The sequence below is a fragment of the Pelodiscus sinensis genome, chromosome 22, assembly GCF_052426305.1.
Source record: "Pelodiscus sinensis isolate ZL-2025 chromosome 22, ASM5242630v1, whole genome shotgun sequence".
NCBI classification, from domain to species: domain Eukaryota; kingdom Metazoa; phylum Chordata; order Testudines; family Trionychidae; genus Pelodiscus; species Pelodiscus sinensis.
Window position 1 is genome coordinate 7,755,025 of NC_143073.1, and position 18,717 is coordinate 7,773,741.

General features: G+C 50.3%; 1 protein-coding gene across 2 annotated transcripts in view; it reads left to right on the plus strand.

The window, feature by feature from the left end:
* HDGF (heparin binding growth factor) overlaps positions 1 to 13,289 on the plus strand; it is a 38,289-nt gene extending 25,000 nt beyond the window's left edge. The window contains exons 2-6 of one of the 2 annotated variants that reach the window (XM_075908320.2): positions 4,957 to 5,033; positions 5,891 to 6,029; positions 8,736 to 8,921; positions 10,627 to 10,838; positions 11,218 to 13,289. In XM_075908320.2, the coding sequence (XP_075764435.1) occupies positions 4,957 to 5,033; positions 5,891 to 6,029; positions 8,736 to 8,921; positions 10,627 to 10,838; positions 11,218 to 11,224 (621 nt within the window). In that variant the 3' untranslated portion in view covers positions 11,225 to 13,289. The remainder of the gene's footprint in view (positions 1 to 4,956; positions 5,034 to 5,890; positions 6,030 to 8,735; positions 8,922 to 10,626; positions 10,839 to 11,217) is intronic. The other variant, XM_075908321.2, reaches the window with a different exon arrangement.
* The last annotated feature ends 5,428 nt before the right edge of the window (positions 13,290 to 18,717 follow it).

Below are 18,717 nucleotides of genomic sequence, written 5' to 3' on the forward strand. Positions count from 1 at the left end.
CTTTGTCCCAGAAGTGCCTGGATTTGGTCCGGCCACAAAGAGTGGTTTAGAAGAGTGGGTCTCGATTCCTGGTTTGAGTCTTGGTGTACAGCGGGGCTACTCAACTTTGGAAGCCCCGGGGGCCACAATGATATTCACAGCACGTGCTGAGGGCCGCATCTTAAGTGTGGTTGCGTATACATCCATGCAAATATATGCAAATAGCTTCTTTCCCACTGACGGGCATGAGTACAAAGATAAAGGCAAAACTACACAACACACAGGCCTCATTTACGTCAGTGTTGCTGATATTAATAAAATGCAATATTGACCCGATTTCCACCTATAGGACTGCATTTTTAATGAGCACTGGCAGTCCAGGAATTTAACTACTTATCTGCATATCAACAGAAGACCATTATACTGACTACTTTTTTGTTTTGGCTCCCACCCGCGGGCCCCGCATAAACCCAAACCACACTGCAGGCCACAAACTAACATGTTGAGTAGTCCTGGTGTACAGAAAGACTCAGACAGCCCCTCGTGTTCTAAGAGACTGTGATATATTCTTGGAATTGGGATGTAAAATTCCGTTTAATCAGTGAACTGGTTAAACATTTAACGGGATCCCATGGGTGGGGGGCCCAGCTGGGCTGGAGCACGCCCCCCCCCCCCCACACACTTCCCCGCCTGCATCAGGCAGGCGGCTGCACCAGCCCAGCCAGGTTGCTAGCTAACATTCCTATCTTGGAATACAGACTATTCACAGTCTGTTCCCTCCCTTTGTGCTCACCTGCCAAGCCCCCTGCATCAATGCAAGCCGAGCATAGTGGAGTTTTGCAAAGATCTAAAATGTCACAGGAGGGAATCGTTTTTAAGCAGCTTGGCTCTGTTGTCCTGTGAGGACCAGATCTAAAGAGTCCTGGATAACTGACGAATAACCAGGCACATAAACTTTCCTGGTTGTTGTCATCTTATTTGTGTGTGTGTTGCTGTACCAGCTAGATCAGGGCACTGGGCAAACGCAGACCTAAAAGACGTTCTCCAGCTCCAGCAGCTGGATGGACAGGGGGCTGAGTGGGGAATTAGAAAGCTTGTGGCAATGTGCTTCTTGCCGCAGACAGTTGAGTGTAGGAGTTAGGGCCAGTTGGAAGCTGCGGGTGGATGAGTGTTTGAGCTGAAATCATGCAATAAAATGTTCCTGATTTAATTCTTGGCTGTTTCATTGGGCCGGAAGAAATAGCAGATTTTTGCTCAGTGGCATTTTGATTAGCTTTGCTTTCTTGCCCTGCTAGGCAGGTCGAAATCGCCGTGTTCGGATGTAGGAATCGGCCCCCATCCAAACTTGTTTGCAAGCATAACCCCCTTTCCAGCTGCACCATTTAACGCCCCCGTCACGCAACGTCGACGTCATTGGAGTGGTGTGGAAGGCATCTCGCTGCTCACGGTTGGGTTAGGGTTAAGTGGCAACGAATTTGAGCCCTCCCCTTGCAAAAGACGCCCCTGACCAAGGTTCTCTCCAGCTTCCCTGCGTGAATGGATTCCACCGCAGCAAGCCAATTCCGTTAGAGCTACCCCAAGTCTGTGGGCCCTTTGTCAGTCTAAGGCCATGGATCCTTGGTCTACCTTTCCCCCCGCTCCTCTCAGATCTATAGAACACTAGAACTGGAAGGGACCTTGAGGGGTCGAGTCCAGTTCCTTGCCCTATGTATGTTTCAGACCAGTGGTGATCCCACCTTTCCAGACCCCTATACTCTTTTCAGGAGTCTGATTTGTCCTGTGTACCCCCAAGTTTCATCTCATGTAAAAACTACTTGCTTACAGAGTCAGATCTAAAAATACAAGTGTCAGAGGGCACTACTTAAAAATTGCTTGTTTTTTAGTGTTTATCATATAATTATCAAAGAAATATTGTACTTATATTTTAGTGCATAAAGCTGTAATAACAAGTATCCTGGACCCTTTACTTCATTCATCCAAAGAAGTGAGTTGTGCCCACGAAAGCTCATGATACCCTCTGCATTTTTTGTTAGTCTCTAAGGTGCTGCAGGTACTGTTCGTTGTTTTTTTTCATTTTTTTCAGTTAGGGTATGTCTACACTTGCTCCCTATCTCGAGATAGGGATGCAAATGGAGTGTACCGAAATTGCTAATGAAGCGCGGGATTTAAATATCCCGTACTTAATTAGCGTAATCTTGTACAACCGCCATTTTGAAATCGCATTATTGCGAAATAAAACATCCTGTGTAGCAGCATTATTTCGAGAGAAAATCCTTCTCTTGAAATAACTGTTAAACCTCATTGTGTGAGGAGTAATAGTTATTTCAAGAGAAGGGTTTTGTCTTGAAATAACGCTGCTACACGGGGCGTTTTATTTCACAATTATTGCGATTTCAAAATGGCGTCTGGATGCGATCATGCTAATTAAGTGTGGGATATTTAAATCCCACGCGTTATTAACAATTTCGGTACACTCCATTTGCATCCCTATCTCGAGATAGGGAGCGAGCATAGACGTACCCTTACAGAATAACATGGCTACTCCTCCGAGACTTTTAAGTCACTGGATGAAATTTTAGTTTGTATTGACTTCACTTGGGCTTTTTATGTCGCCTGTTGTAAAAGAAAGCACATTTTAGATGAGTTGATGTACCCCCTGGAAAACCCTGGTGCACCCCCCCGGGGGTGCATGTTAATTGAGAAACCCCTCTGTAAAAATAAACAAAGGAGTGAAAAGATGAGTTGGCCCAACTCAATCGGAGGAGAGGAAAAACCCACGCTGATAGTCGGAAATTTCCCCTTTCACATCTCAACACTTCCCGGATTGGATCTGATTTGCGGGTGTCTTTCCCCTCCCTCCCCCCGGCTTTGTTACAGGCTTTCCCAGCCTCTCTGAAACTGACATTCCTTTTAGCACACAGCCCTAGCCCCGCGAATTTGCTGAGCTAAATATGTCTGAGCCAGTCTAGACAGGAGCTTACGGTTGGCTAGGAAAGCAGCCAATCCTAAATCGTCTCTTCTGGGCCCTGCCCTGGATGTTGTCGCCAGTTGCGAAGAGTGAGGGGCAATGCAGGAAATGAAGCTTTAAGCCAGACAGAGGCTATTTCTGTGGCGGGCATGATTTGGTAGCGAGGAGTTAATTGGCTGCCTCAGAGCTTGCGGGTTTCCAGTAGAAGTTGGAGTAGAATGCCTGGGATCGGATGATGGCTGGATGTTATTTATGCACCCAGCCTCTGCCTGCTGGGTTCTCTGGTTGCAGTTCATTCCTCCTCCTGGCAAGCTGGAGGCATTTACCCCAGGGGGCATTGGTTGTGTTTTGGCCCCCACTGGTGTACAGGGCTGTGCAAGGGATGCCCCTGTCTGCAGGGTTCAGTACATTCATGTCCACAGGAAGCATGTTCCATGAAGTTGGAGGCCGGTTCCCAGCCAGGGGTCAGAGCTATCGATGTAACAGCGTGCTCTGGCTCGGCTCTGGCAGGCACCGACACCCAGGGGTGGATTGTGCTGCCGGAGCAGCTCTTGTTCTAGCCCCGCCACATGTCATGGTGCAGCTGTCCCAACTGTGACACCTGCGTGGTGCATTGTGGGAAAATGGTTAATATTTCGACTGTGCCCAGAGGCCCCGACGGGGACTGGTGCATGCGCAGAGCAGTTCGTGGAGGGGGGAGGAACCCTGGGTAGCCATCCCATAATGCCTCAGCCACGGCAGCCCGCCTGAGAAACATGCATGCAAAGAACGCTAGCTGCAGGCGGGACGGTCCCTTCTGGGAGGGCTGGTGTGGCTAGCCCAGGCCTCAGGATGTAAAATCCCCCTTCACACGGGGCGGAGGAAGCCTGGCTGAGAGTCCCCTGGCAGAAAGCGTGGAGAGCTGGCTTCAGTCCCTAGTGCTAGCCTGTGCCTCAGTTTCCCTTCAGTGACATGAAAGTAATAACTCCTTCCTTTGTCCAGATGGTGAGCTCTCTGGGCAGGACCCATGTCTGGTCCTTATCTCTGCCGAGGGCCTGTTCTGTGCGCGACTGAGGCCAGACTGGTGCTCTTGGCATGCAAAATAATATTCACGGCGAGTGTTAGGTTAAGATTCCCCCCCCGCCCTCTCAACTGGCAAATAATTTAATTTGCAGATCAATGGCTTTGTTCCTCCTCTGGCCCTGCAGTTACTTGGAGGCTACATCTTAAGCAAGCGCTTTGCTTTTTTTTCTTGCGTGTGTGTTTGTGTGTGTATCTGTCAGTAAATGATTCATTTCCAAGGAACTGGAAACCAGCCCATGCCATGAGATGACACTTAATGCCTCCCCAAGGCTGCATGTACCTGCCTATCCCGGGCCGCTCTGCCTGCTGGGTGACCTTGGGCAAGTCCAGCTCCGTGCCTCAGTTTCCCCCTCTGTAAAAGGGGGATAACGGCGCTGATTTCCTTTGTGAACTGCTTTGAGATCTGCTGATGCTAGGTGCTGGACAAACACAGCAGCTCTAGTAGGGATGTAACCAGTTTCCCAGTAAGCATCACCTTTACCGGGTGTTGCTTACTGATTACTGGTTAACCAGCACCCAGCCCGGCTGGAGCAGCCCGGCCAGTTACACAGATAACTTAACTGGATAACATTTGAAATGGGATTTTACATCCCTAAGATCTAGGTTGTTACATCTCAGACACTGACCCTCTCTGAAGGACAGAGGGTTGCTTCTGATTGGCCTTTTAACAAGTGTTCCATATATGTCCGTCGTCTTTCCTGAGAACGTTGGAGATCGAGGGTCGCTGAACCTCCTGGTCTGTCTTCTCAATCCTCTCTGAGCAGCGTTGGGCCCATCTGTAAAGATTGGGGTGTTCCGTTAGCTAAACCCAACGTGCTTGAATTTTGCACGCACATAGCTTTTGGGTGACCGCTGTCGCAGGAGTGAGCTGCAGCCGCCGAGCGTGGCTTTGGCTCAGGGCTGTTCGCGCTCTGTTTCTCACCCCGCAATTTGTGTCCCCTGAACAGATCGACGAGATGCCAGAAGCTGCCGTCAAATCCGCCTCCAATAAATACCAAGTCTTCTTCTTCGGGACCCATGAAACGTGAGTGGGATTGAAAAAGGGGAAGGAGGGAGCACCCATGTATGTGAGGGGAGGGAGTGTGTGTGTTGGGGGAGCAACAGGGGAGGAGAAGGTCTGTCCGAATCATGGGAGCAGCAGTCAGACAGACGGACCAGGTGGCTGAGGATGGGGTCTTGGTTTCAGATCTCAGCTGGGACATGAGCGGGACAGCCTTCATCCTTGTCAGTTGCACTTGGGGCGGAGGGGAGATGGTGATGAGGAATGGGCGGGGGGGAAGACAAAAGGGGAGTCCTAGCATACAGTCTTTGGTGGCGGATCCCCTTTCCTGTGTGGAAACCAGAGCTGGCCCCTCCTCTGACAGACTAGCCCTAAAAATAAGATGAACGTAATAAACCAGGGTACTCCCATTGTAAGCTCCTTGGGGCAGGAGCCGTGTGTTTGTACAGCACCTTGCACCACGACTAAGGCTCCTAGGAGCTACTACAGTGCAAATAATAATACTAGAAACGTTACTGTCCCCCCGACCAGGCTGTGCCTGTTTGCTTCCACTCCAGAACAGACTTTCCCAGCTCCATCCGAGGCTGGACGTTTACTAGCCCCCAGTATGAATTCATTGACAAAAATCTTTGATAAGGCAAGTCTGGGAAATCACAGCAGGGATTTACAAAGCTCCTCAGGGCCCGGCTAACTTTTGGTGGGAGTTGGATGCCGCTCTCGCTCACCTGCCTTAGAAAACCCCAAGTTACTGCCACGCTTGGGGCCTCAGTTTCCCTGGGAGGGAAGCTTGGCGGCTGGAATGCTTGCGGTCCACAGCTGGGGGGCACCGTAGACCGCATGGTGTGCTGTCTTTAAGGCTGCTTCCCATTTCCACCGCGCAGGGCGTTCCTGGGTCCCAAAGACCTCTTCCCCTATGAAGAGTGCAAGGAGAAGTTTGGCAAGCCCAACAAGCGGAAAGGGTTCAGCGAAGGCTTGTGGGAGATCGAGAACAACCCGACCGTCAAAGCCTCGGGGTACCAGGTGCGTCTAGTGGTTAAGTCTCTCTGCTGGTCCCCGGGTGATTCAGGTAGGGGAGAACGTGTCCCTGGGCATCAGATGCCCAGAGGGGAATTTCACTGTAGCGACTCCACTTTGGTCTCCTTCGTTATACAAGAGAGACAGGGCCAAACCCACGGCTGGGGCCAGGCACTAGGAGGACACGTCCTACAAACTCAGTCGGGGTATTGGGGGAGGTGAGTGGAGTTAGGTTACCGGGGTTAAGAGACCCCAACCCAGTAATCTTTTTAGGCATGAGCTCAAGGGACCAATGTTCTAAAAACAGGTAATCGTGAAGGGCGAGAGGGAATTTAGTCATGCGGCTGAAGTCATGGAGCTGGAAGTCAGGGCTCCTGGATTCTGTGCCTGGCTGTTGGGAGGGGAGTGAGGTTGAGTGGTTAGAGCAGATGACACTGGGAACAAGGACTCCTGGAATCTACTCCCAGCTCTGTCCGGTGCTCTTCTTCAGTTCCGGCCCTCTTTGTGCCTCAGTCTCTCTGTCTGTAAAATGGGGACAAAACGGGAAAGCTGACTTCAGTCTCTCCTGCCCTGATCCAAAGTTGGCTGAAGGAGCCTTGTTCTTGCAACCCCTGTAGAATAGTTATTTCTCCTCCTCTCCCATCAAAAATTTTAGACTAAAGCTTTATCGAAAAACCAAAATCTCCAAAACTGAAAACTTTCCCGTTTAAAACAGAAGAATGTTGGTTTCCAGTTTTTCAGTGAAAAGCCAAATAATAATAATTATTAATATTGATTTATTTATTTTATTTTGACAAAGTGGAATTTTTTTCACACAAATTTCGGTTTTGTCAAAAAGCCACTTGGGGATGGGTGATATCCCTCTGCAGTAAAACTTTGATCAACTCCAGGCTCAAGGATTAATCTGTTACTCTTCATTAATGATGTAAGCAAGACACGAGAAGTTATTATTCCGCTCTACTCTGCACTGATTAGGCCTCAACTGGAATAAGGTGTCCAGTTCTGGGTACCACATTTCAAGAAAGATGTGGAGAAATTAGAGAAGGTCCAGAGAAGAGCAACAAAAATGATCAAAGGTCTAGAAAACATGACCTGTGAGGGAAGACTAAAAGAATTGGGGTTGTTTAGTCTAGAAAAGAGAAGACCGAGAGAGGACATGATAGCAGCTTTCAAGTACCTAAAAGGCTGTTACAAGGAGAAATTGTTCTCTTTGACCTCCAAGGATAGGACAAGAAGCAATGGAGTTAAACTGCAGCGAGGGAGGTTTAGTTTGGACATTAGGAAACATTTCCTGCCTGTCAGGGTGGTTAAACACTGGAATAAATTACCTAGGGAGTTTGTGGAATCTCCATCACTGGAGATATTTAAGAGCAGGTTAGAAACACTGGACAGGGATGAACTAGAAAGTGCTTGGTCCTGTCGTGAGGGCAGGGGACTGGGCTTGATACCCTCTCGAGATCCCTGCCAGTCTTATGATTCTGCGATTATTATGACACAATTAGAGACCTCAGCCGAAAGCCAGTGGGAGAAGCTGTGTGTTCACACAGTCTGAATACACCACAGGGGCAAAGGGTGGGAGAGGAAACTGAGGCAACAGCGGCGGGGGGGTTACTTGCTCGCGATTGGTAGGGGAGGGGCTATAACAAAGATGCCTTGAGCCCTCATTCAGTGCTTGAAACGTGGGCTCCCGCTGCCTGCCCTCTTTGCCTCGTCAGATAGGTCAGGGCTGCTCTGAAGCCCGCTGTGTCTTTCATCCCTTAGCTCGGCGAGCGCGCCCACTAAAATCCTCCGTGGCACGGATGCGTCAGGGCTGGATTTTCTCCACAGGGGGCAGCATGTGTGGGGTCAAAGCAGCTCTGCTTTGCCATCTCATCATCTTCACTAAAGTAGTCCCCCAAGGCGCCTGCAGCCGCCTTGCATTCCGCTGCGATGCTGTCAGGTCTTATTAGCTAAGCAAGGACTGGTTTGTCTGGGCTGTGGATGGGAGACCTCTAAGAAATTTCTAGCCACCCTGGCACATTGGATGGGGGTATTGACACAGGGGAGTTCTCTTCTGCGCAAGGCAGTACCTCCTTCTGGGAGGCACCATATTCTGGAGGATGGCTAAACGCACGGGCTTATGGTCATTCAAGATCTATCTTATTATAGGGGTTGGGGGTGTTTGCCTGAGTCCTGGCCCAAAATCTGCATGTTCAGTCCTGCCTCCCTAAGTTCCCCCTGCAGTTTAAACCGAATGCGCAAGTATCTTCTGCTTCCTTTCTCACGAGCAGTTGTCATGCTCTGCCCCAGAAGTGGCTGCAGCTCTCTGGGGGTCCTTCGGCCGTGGCCGTGCAGGGCTTTGAGAGTCCACCTGCTGCTATAGAACCGTGATTGTGGAGAGGAAGTGGTTGCTGTGGAGTAGACTCTTCCTATCCCTATTTCCTTGCCAAGGGGAAACCAAGGCACGGAGGGGGACGCTCGATCTGGGCTGCTGTACCTGCTGGCTGACTGCTTGGTGCCTTTCCAAGGGAGTGTGTTCAGATGCTTGCCAGGAATAGCATTTCTGAGCCATGGGGGAAGAAATAGGCTGTATCGAACCCTCTCTGACCCTCAAGACCTGCCGTGGGGAATGAGGGGCAGAGACAGGGCATCGGTCATGCAATAACTATGTGTCCCCCTTTGCTCCTCCTCCACTTGTCTGTCCATCTTTCCTCCCTCCCCCGTGCCCTCCAGCAGCCGACCCAGAAGAAGAGCTGCCCAGAGGATGCAGAGCCTGAGCGGGAGCCGGAGGGCGACGGCGAGAAGAAAGGCAACGCGGAGGGCAGCAGCGACGAGGAGGGCAAGCTGGTGATCGACGAGCAAACCAAGGAGAAGAACGAGAAGGCTGGGATCAAGAGGAAAGCGGAAGATGCCTTGGAGGTAGGATTTTGGAGGGCGAGAGAGGGCTATAGCTCAGAGGCGGACCAGAGCATGGGTGACAGCGTTTTCTTGAATGAGGGAGGAGAGGGAGAAATGCACTGGAGAAGTGGTCTGAGGTCAGTAGGATGAAGTTCAACAAGGACAAATGCAAAGTCCTCCGCTTAGGGAGGAACAATCTGTGTGTCAGAGACAGAATGGGACGCGACTGTCTAGGAAGGAGTCCTGCAGAAAGGGATCTAGGGGTCAGAGTGGACCACAAGCTAAATAGGAGTCAACAGTGTGACACTGTTGCAAAAAAACCCAACATGAGCAAGACAGGAGAAGTCCTTCTTCCGCTCTACTCTGCGCTGATTAGGCCTCAACTGGAGTATTGCGTCCAGTTCTGGGTACCACATTTCAAGAAAGATGTGGAGAAATTGGAGAGGGTCCAGAGAAGAGCGACAAAAATGATTAACGGTCTAGAAAACATGGAAGACTGAAAGAACTGGCTTTGTTTATCTAGAAAAGAGTAAGGGTGTTAGAGAGCAGTTATTTGGCTAATCATGCAGTCGCGACAATTTGAATCGACTACGCAATTAGGCGATAAGGGCCGCTCTGCAGAGCCGCAGCGGGGGTAGCTCTTACTACATTTCAAATGCAGAGATGCGGCAGTCCTGGAGCTGGCTTGAGCCAGGACTGCTTGGACCCAGTTCATGCCGGGTCTAACAGCTCCAGTTCATGGTGGCCCTGGGCTGGCTGCAGGCAGAGGCTGCTTTGCCTCCCCTATCCTCCCCCACCCCCTGATAGAGGCAGTGGGGGTGGGTGGGAGGGAGGCAGCAAGGATAGGGGAAGTGAGTAGTCAAGTCTTGCACTCGACTACCTGATAAGCATAAGTTTATCAGGTAGTTGAATAGCTGACTATTGCTTACATCCCTAGAAAAGAGAAAACTGAGAGGGGACATAACAGCTTTCAGGTATCTAAAAGGTTGTTACAGGGCGAACCACCTTGGCCTCTGATGATAGAATAACAAACAATGAGCTTAAATTGAAGTAAGGGAGGTTTAGGTTGGACATGAGGAAAAACTTCCTGTCAGGGTGGTGAAACACTGGAATAAATTGCCTAGGGAGGTTGTGGGATCTCCATCTCTGGAGATAGTTAAGAGCATGTTAGAGACACACCTGTCAGGGATGATCTAGACCAGTGGTTCCCAAACTTTTTGCATCACGCCCGCTTTTTGATTTTTGAGAAACCCTCACGCCTCCCCCCCCCCCCCAAATAGCAGCAAAACTTATTGAGCCAAAAAAAAAAAAGATTGCCCTTTTAAGAGCAGAGCAGGCATTGCCCTTTTAAGGTGGCCAAGCAGACAGATGAAGCAGGCTCTTTCTTGGGGGTGGGGGGACTGGATCGCCTCGTGCCCCCCCCTCCACAATTTCTTCACGCCCCCCCCCCAGTTTGGGAACCCATGATCTAGATGGTGCTTGGTCCTGCCATGAGGGCAGGGGAGTTGGACTCGATGACCTCTCGAGGTTCCTTCCATAGTTTTAGGATTCTATGAATTCAGAGCCCAGGGAATAAAGCCCACGTCCTATCCCTGAGACAGGGGATCAAAGGAACAGGGCTGCTTGATGGTTGGGGGGTATCTGTGCCTGCAGACAGGGACCTCGCTCATAGGCAGTTCAGGAGTGCGCTCACCGGCGATCCCAGTTGATCCTTTCCCATTGGCAGGACTCCCCTAAACGCGCCAAAGAGGCGGAGGGCAAAGAAGGGGAGAAGAAAGTGGAGAATGAAGAAGCCCCCAAAGAGGGAGAGAAGCAGAAGGCCAGCCCCCCCGAAGGGGAGAAGAACAGCGACCCCACCGGAGTCCCGGATTCGAGAGAGGCCAAGCAAGAGGGGAAGGAGAAAGCCGCCGCGGAGGAGATCAGAGGTCACAAGGAGAGGTAGGGACTGAAGGAGGGTGGGGCCTGGCACGTCAGCCCTACTTAGGGAGGGGGAGGGAAGGCTAGGGGTCAGGTTCCCTCACAAACAGGGCCTGGTGCAGGTCACATGGAAATCAGCCGGACTTTGCCCAGTGGCTTCAGGGGGAGGGGCTGGTAAGAAATGGGGGAGGACGGGAAGGAAAACAAGGCATCTGCCCATGTGTTGGGATCCTGCCAGCTCAGTAGGGCCAGGCTTGGGTGCTCCTCGGATGGGAGAGCTCCACAGAGCGGTTTGCAGGAGCGCCACCCCTGTTATCTGCCTCCTGGCCCCGATCCTGATGGCTGCCGCCGTAACGTTCATCGTCCGTCAGCCTTCCCTGTTCCCTCTCCATTCCTGCAGTCTGTAGCTGGCCGGCCTGCCCGAGCTGATCTGATCGTCTGGGCTGTTCCTTCCCCGCTGGGCTCCCTGGGTGCTAAACAGTTTCGTTCCTCATCGGCTCGTCGCATCTGCAATTCGGGAAAAAAAAGAAGTAAGAAGAAACCAGTAACTCGAACCATCCCGTCTCTCCCCGCCCACCCGTAGCAGGGCGCATGCTTGTAATAGTGATTTCTAAGGGGCGCTGATCAGTTGATTTGAAATAAAAGCGATTTCATGCCTTTTTAAAATGTTTCCCATCACTTCCGACGGATTGCTTTCTCGTCAGGGGGGCTTTCTCAAGGGTGTAAAGTCGGGTGAGCTTGGGAAAGCAAGGAAGCGGGGGACCTCCCTGAAGGAGTTGGTCTCTTTCCAGAATAACTGGATACTTTTGTTTTCAGGGAGTTTCCCTGATGTCCGATAAAGTCAGTCACATTTACACTAAGGTCCCATGATGCTGCACAATCAGTGTTAAAAGGGCTTTAAAGTGGGCACGAAGACCCCTTTGCACTGCTGGAACAGTGAGCCTTAGTGTAAATGGGAATCCTAGCCCGCTGGTCAGTTTCTGATTCTGAATCCCAGAAGAGCAGGTGCAGGTTCGGGATTCTTGCTGTTGTGGGTATGCACTGCAGAGATCCCCGGCCTATTGTGCATGCCCTGCTCCTCAAATTGGATTCCCCCTTTGCTCCTGCTTCCTCTCTGTTATTGGGCATGAGTCCCTTTAACAGGGACCCAGCAGCGTAATATCTTGCTTTGCCCCAGCTGCTGTTTTCTGATGCCCCTGCCCGTCCAACAGTCTTAGATGGCCTCGTTTTTCACAAGGTCTCCCTTCCAACTCTGAAGCGAGTGACGCTCTGTTGTCGGTGCCGAGTTTCCCAAGGCATCATTATTCTAAGAACAACCTCTCTTCCCCTGCTGCAATCCTAATTTGAACCTAGGAAGTGCTACCCGTGTGCAATTCAGTTTTACCAGGTCATCTTCCACGGTGTCACAACGAGTCGTTTGGCTGGGGTGGGACTGAATGGCTCAGGGGTTGAGTTGACTGAATTTCCTCCTTCTCCCCATGGAAAATTTAGATTTTTTGCCGAGGCGGGGGGAGAGGGGGAGGAGGAATTTCAACCCCCCACAAAAAAATGTCCAGAAATGGGAAAAAATTGACTTGGAAATTCTGTTGCAAGGGAATTGTAGTTCAAGCCAAGTTCCCTGGTCAGTGTGCATCTCCCATGATGCACCATAATCTTCCATCTTGGAGAGGGGAAGCGGTTCACCATGAGAGCCCTGGGGGATTCCCATGATGCACTGTGACAGCATTTGTGAGTCGACATATTTCTGGTTTGGGACATTTAGTTTTTCAGCAAACAAAAATTCAACATTTCCACAGCAAACAGAAAACTTTCTGTAAAACATTGAATTTATTCGCAAACCCAACTTTCTGTCAAAGAACAGTTTTGATGGAGAAAAGTTTCAGACAGATACAGCCAGATTAGTGATAAGTTGTGAAACTTTGTCTCTGAGCTCCATTTTAGATCTACTGCAATGCTGTGTGGTTACCCCATTTCATGGCCTGCTTGGGATGGTCAGTGACGCTTGGGCCAGTGGACAGGTGTCTCTGAAAACCGTCGGCATTAACCCCTCAATTGCTGAGACTACCAGAGTAGCCAGTTCCTCAATGAGCTACTCTTCCCTGTGGAGAAACGCGGAATGATCTATGCGGCCCAAGCTTATGAATTACATTCATTTTTAAAACCGCAAAGGCGATGGTGAGGTTTGTCATGTTTGTTTATAAGAAGATGGATGAGTTTTATCTGCCATTTCCACCCTGTCTGTGATCGCAAGAATCCAGACTGTCTGTCCCCTGTGCAATTCTGTAGATTTCAGTGGTAGATTCAACCTCTTTAGACAACAGTGAACAAATCCTTGTTTCCCAGTTGTTCAGCTGATCAGAAATCATTTGATTTGCTACACATTTCACCTCCTGCTTTCATATTGGGGGAAGTAACGAGTGAACCCACGGAAATCAACCAAGTGCGCACTCTGATATTGCAACATCTTTATTTCTGTAGGCTTTTTAAAAAAATATTTCAACTGAATTGCTAATGTGTTTTAACGCTTCTAGCATCCACTTGGTGGTTTGGAATTAGCTGAGACCTGTGATCGCTGTTGGTCCTAGTTCGGTCTGATCTGTGCTATCATGGCCAATTGGGTCTAGGAGGGCAGACAGACTTCAGCATCTTGCTGTGTTTTATCTAGGTGTTGCTGATGGGCACAAAATTTCCAGAATTTATAGGGGGGGAAATGAGGAAAATGCAGAGCACTTGCATGCAGTTTTGCTTGTTTTTTCAAGCAGCTATAGAGTTGATTGACAGATTGGCGATTTTCAGTTGGAAATGTAATGGGTGGAAAACTATTAGGATTTTTTTTTTAAAAGGTCACCAAAACTCATTAGACAGGAGGGTGCAGTTAGAGATCTAAGAACTTAAGATCTTCCTTGAACTTAAGACGCTTGGGTTCACCAGTCTGGAGGGAAGGGAAGCAAAGGATACACACACACACACAGATTTCCTCAGCTACACGGTGGCTTTTGATGCCAATGATTGCCACCCATGTGACGGTTCTGAAACTTTTGCAACTAAGCTTGGTCAAAATTCCGTCTGGAATTCTAAAATGTTGACACAATCCTTGTTGGAATTTTGAGCCTGCAGGTTAAATTAGAGCAGCCGTGTCCCTGTTGGGTCCTGAGCAGCAGACTAGCCAGTGCGTGGTGTACTTGGATCACACTCCTGAGCTGCTTTCATGCCAGCTCCCCGCTTTAGTGCTGGATTCTCAGAGAACCATTTCTGCCTCTTTCATGGCTCCAAACGGCCACACTGAACATGACTAAGAATCAGAATGTGAATGTCAGGTGCTGCCAGTTCTGACCCCAGGGAATCTGCCCATAAAATAATGGGAATTAGGCCTCATTCATGGTTCACATGGCAACCTGGGCCTAGATTTCCAAAGGGATGTAAGACACCTTCATTCAGCACCTGGGCCAGAAATGTGGAAGGTCTGGGATTTTTCCAATGCAGCATGCAGCTACGGATCAGAAGGGAAATTCAAAAAAGTAGCGGAGTTAACGTCCAGCTTTTTTATCCTTGCTTTTGGGGAATATTTATCAAAGTATTTTTTAAAAAGGGAAGAATTTTAGGACGGCATTTTTACTCAAAGTTGTTAAAAACAAAACGACAATGAATAGCTGGAAAAGTAATTGTTTTAGTGAATATATATATATTTTTTTGGTAGTCTGGCTTATTTTTAAACTCATGTTTCTACCTGTCCCTGAGCCCAGGTATCTCCTCTTTTCCTCTGTCTCTCGTGTGCCCGTCTTTCTCGCTATGTGATGTAATCATATTCCAATTTGTAATATATGGAGGAAAATAAAAGAAAAACAACCCTGCCTTGGTTCTGTTTGAGGCTGTGATGAAGACTTGTTGAATTTAGTTTTGGAATAGTACAAAAGGGGAAAAAAACACCAAAAAAAATTTCAATGATTTCAGTTCTCTAGGACAATAAAGAAATGTTGATTATTATAAGAGTGGCTGTTATTTGTCAGTTGTTTTGAGGCTCCATGGATTTGAATTCTTTCAGTGGGTCATAGTACTTATTTCTCTGCCTGTTGTTTCGTCTGTCTTCGGAAGCTACTTCTCTATGGTGCCTACCTACTTTCTGATCCAGCCTGGTTCCCCATTACTGGAATACAGTACAAGCTTGATTATCTGGTATTCATGAGGAATGGGGGGGAGGGGGTTGCTGGTTAATCAGATGTGTTGGTTGCTTGATGTGTTAGATAGGTCATGAATTTTTCACCATATGCTATCCATAATATCTGATGATGGTATTATATGCAGCAGCATGATAAAAACAAACTTTACTGTCACAAATTTACAATAGAGTATTACAAGGAGGGGGGAAATTGTTCTCCTTGACTTCTGAGGATAGGACAACAAGCAATGGGCTTAAATTGGAGCAAGGGAGGTTTAGGTTGGACATTAAGAAAAACTTCCTACCTGTCAGGGTGGTTAAACACTGGAATAACTGTAGGAGGTGGAGCAGCTTCTGTCCGCAGGGAGCTCTGTCTCCGACCCGCGGACAGGGGCTGCTGCCACCCTGCACGGCTGCCTCTTTGCAGACAGCTGGTTTTTAAACAGACTTCCCCCGCACCCGTTTGGCACCACACGCTGCTGCCTCACATAGATAGGCAGCAGTGTGGTGTGGTAGGGGGCTCCCTGGGAGTGGGGCCGGAGCGCAGTAGCTGCCGAACAGTCGTGTAACCGATACGATTTCATAAGAACATAAGAACGGCCGTACTGGGTCAGACCAAAGGTCCATCCAGCCCAGTCACATGTCATGCGGTCACATGACGATCCAATTACACGATATCTAACATCCGTACTCGAGGTCCCTTCCAGTGCTAGTATTCTGTGACACTTCCGCATAAAATGTTGAAAAATGATGCCAGATGGCTATCGGAATTTTTCCGGTTAATTGAAGGAGGAATTGTATTGCCAGGTGCCAGTTAACTGGGTTTTCTGGGTATTAAAGTGCTGGATAACACAGCTTGTCCTGTATCTGAGCTGTCACAATTTTGAATATTTATCCTCATCGCCCTCTGTGAGGTAAGACAGGGCTGTTATTCCCACTGTGTAGGTGAGGCTCCGATGTCCAAAGAGGCTAAGAACCAGATTTTTAAAGAAATGTAGGCCACTACCTAAAAACATGTTAGTTTCCTCTTAATTTCCTATTTCTTTCCTAATCGTTTCTACCACTCTGTTGCCTGTTTTGACTTCTGCTGCACAAGGAGCAGATGTCTTCAGAGATTTATCCATGGGGACTCTAAGATCTCTGTTTTGAGCAGTACCAGATAATTTAAACTAGGGATGTAAAAGGTTCACCGTTTCACCCGTTACCTGGTAAGCATTAGGCTTATTGGAATGCTTATTGGGTAACTGGCTTCATGGCCAACCATGGCAGGCAGGCCCTGCCTGCATGGGGGGTTGGGAAGGTGGGGCCCTGGCCTCTCCAGCTCTAGCCCCCGGAGCAACTCTGGCTCCAGCTGTGTGGGAGCAGCCTGACAATACTCTGGCCATGTGAGTCAGACAGGTGGGTTTTCGACCAGCGCCAAATCCTGCCAGTCCAACTCAGCCCAGGCAGGCTGGCAAGACCCCCCCCCCCCAACCTTGTCTGAGCGGCCTCAGTTTCTCCATCTGTAAAGGGGGCGCGTGACGCTTCTGTAAGCTGCTTTGAGAACAGTGTGAAAAGCTGGATGAAGGGTGGTTTTAGTGCTAAAGCACCTGCAGGGAAAACTGGGTTTAGTTCCAGAGATCACCATAGATGCCTAGTGCAGCTGTAGGCAAGTCGCTTATCTCTCTCCTAGCCTCCCCGCCCGGGACTGGTGTCTGTGCGGCGGTTGGTACAAAGGGGCTGGGCATCTCAGGTGGGGTTTCTCGATGCTCCTGTAATGCAAAGGAAACGCCGAAGAACTCCCCTGCCTGCCTGCCCCTATGACCTGGGGCATGGTGCCTGCAACCTGCCTTGTCTCCTTTGCTTAGATTCTGCCCTGCAAGGGGCCCCAGGCCTGTCTGCAAAAAGCCGCACGCCCAGCAGTGCTGCTAAGAAAGAGGCAGGCACAAGCAGGCTGGGGGAGTTGGAGGTGTTGGAAGTCTGGCTGAAAATGTGCCACCTTTCTGCTTTTGAGCACTTGCCCTGAGCTGCAAGGATGTTCAGGAACAGAGCACAGCAGAGGTCTCAGCCCTGCCCTGCCCTGGGACTCAGGATGGCAGCGCTCTGGCGTGAGAGCTTGAATAGAAAATGGAGAAAAGCTGGAGCCTTGCCAAGTGCTTCCAGCAAACTACACTTCCCAGCATGCCCCCTGAGTCTCTTCTGAGCATGTGCGGTCATCCCTATGGCTGGCTTGCATCGGATGCAGGGAGATGAGGACTAAGCAGGGGTGGGGCAGAGCTGGTCCCCTTCCCTGTTTCCTGTGCATTTGAATGGTGGGCCTGCTAGGCTGCACAACGTGCCTCTGTGCCACGCTGCAGTGAAAGCATGGGTCCAGCCCCCCGCTGGGGCTCTGGCTGGCACAAGAGCTACTTTGGCCTCCGTGGGTCAGGTGCCTGGAGATCAGGGCAGCAATAAGCCCAGCAGCGCTCCAGTGGCTGATGCACAGGCTTGATTTGTAAGGCTCCTGGTGTGCACTGTGGCCACGCCGTAGGCACCGAGGCACGTAGTGACCAGAATGCAAAGCTGCAGCGTGCAGTAACGTGGTCAGCATGGAACAAAAATACATGGGATACGTGGTGTAATTAGAGCACGTCCTCCTGAGGCCCTGGGCAGAAGTGGGGCCCAGTTGTGCCAGACGCTGGACAGGCCCATACTAAAAGTGTCAGTCCCAGCTCTAGAGCGTTCTACAGCTAGTGATGTGAAACTGGTTTTCTGTAGTATCCGTGCATGGCTTCTCTAGAAACTCTGTTCTGAAAGGCGATGGGTTTGGCAAAAGCTGTTGATGTATAAAATGAGCCAAGCCTGCCTCACGAGGGAGATTTAGGTTAGATATTGACAGGGCTGGTCTTGGGGATGGGCAAACTGGGCCCAGGCCCAGGGTGGAGGGCAACTGGGCATGGATGGTGCTGGGTAAAGAGGGTGGAGGGAGCTGGGCAGGGGGCATTATGGCAGGACAGGCTGGAAGCGCAGGGCTGCGGGTTGGGGGCACCGGTGGAAGCAAAGTGCAGGGGTTGGACATTGTGCAGAGGCTGGGGGTAAAGGTGCACAATGCAGGGGTTAATGGTGAAAGGGGGCGCAGGAGGGGTGCAGCAGGTGGGGAGCCCAGGGGAAATAGGGCATGCTATGCCCACAAGGGTCAGGGCACCAAAACACAAGTTTGCCCAGGGTGCTGGCTCTGGATATTGGAAGAATTAAAGCTGGCAACAGACTTTGCTGGGCCCTGGGCAACGTGTGCATGTGTGTGGGGAGCGGGGGGATTGGCTCCAGAGCTCCCAGAAAGGCGGGGCCTCAGGCTGAAGGGGTGGGGCTAGAGGTTAGTCTTCCTTAGCTAGTCCTCAGCACTGTCTGAAGGTCCATCAGAGTTTTAAAGGGCTACTGCCAGGGGCAGCCGGTGAGCATAGGCCGACTTCAACGGGGCGCCCAATGATGACGTCACGGCCGTACAGGCAGGGGCGCCGATTACGTGTTCCGCCTGGGGCGCCAGCTGCCGCAGCCCGCCTCGGGCCAACCCTGGCTACTGCTGCTGTGGTAGCAGCCCGCAGCCCCACTTTTTAGAAGGACTTGGGGCTCCTGTGGCCTCTTTACACCTTCCCCCATCGGCAGCCCTGGGAAGACCTTCATCAGGGCAGCGAAGCTTTGGAAGTAAGGGTGTCCAACTGTCCTAGTTTTATAGGGACTGTCCTGATATTTGAGGCTTTGTCTTATGTAGGCGACTATACCCCCCAC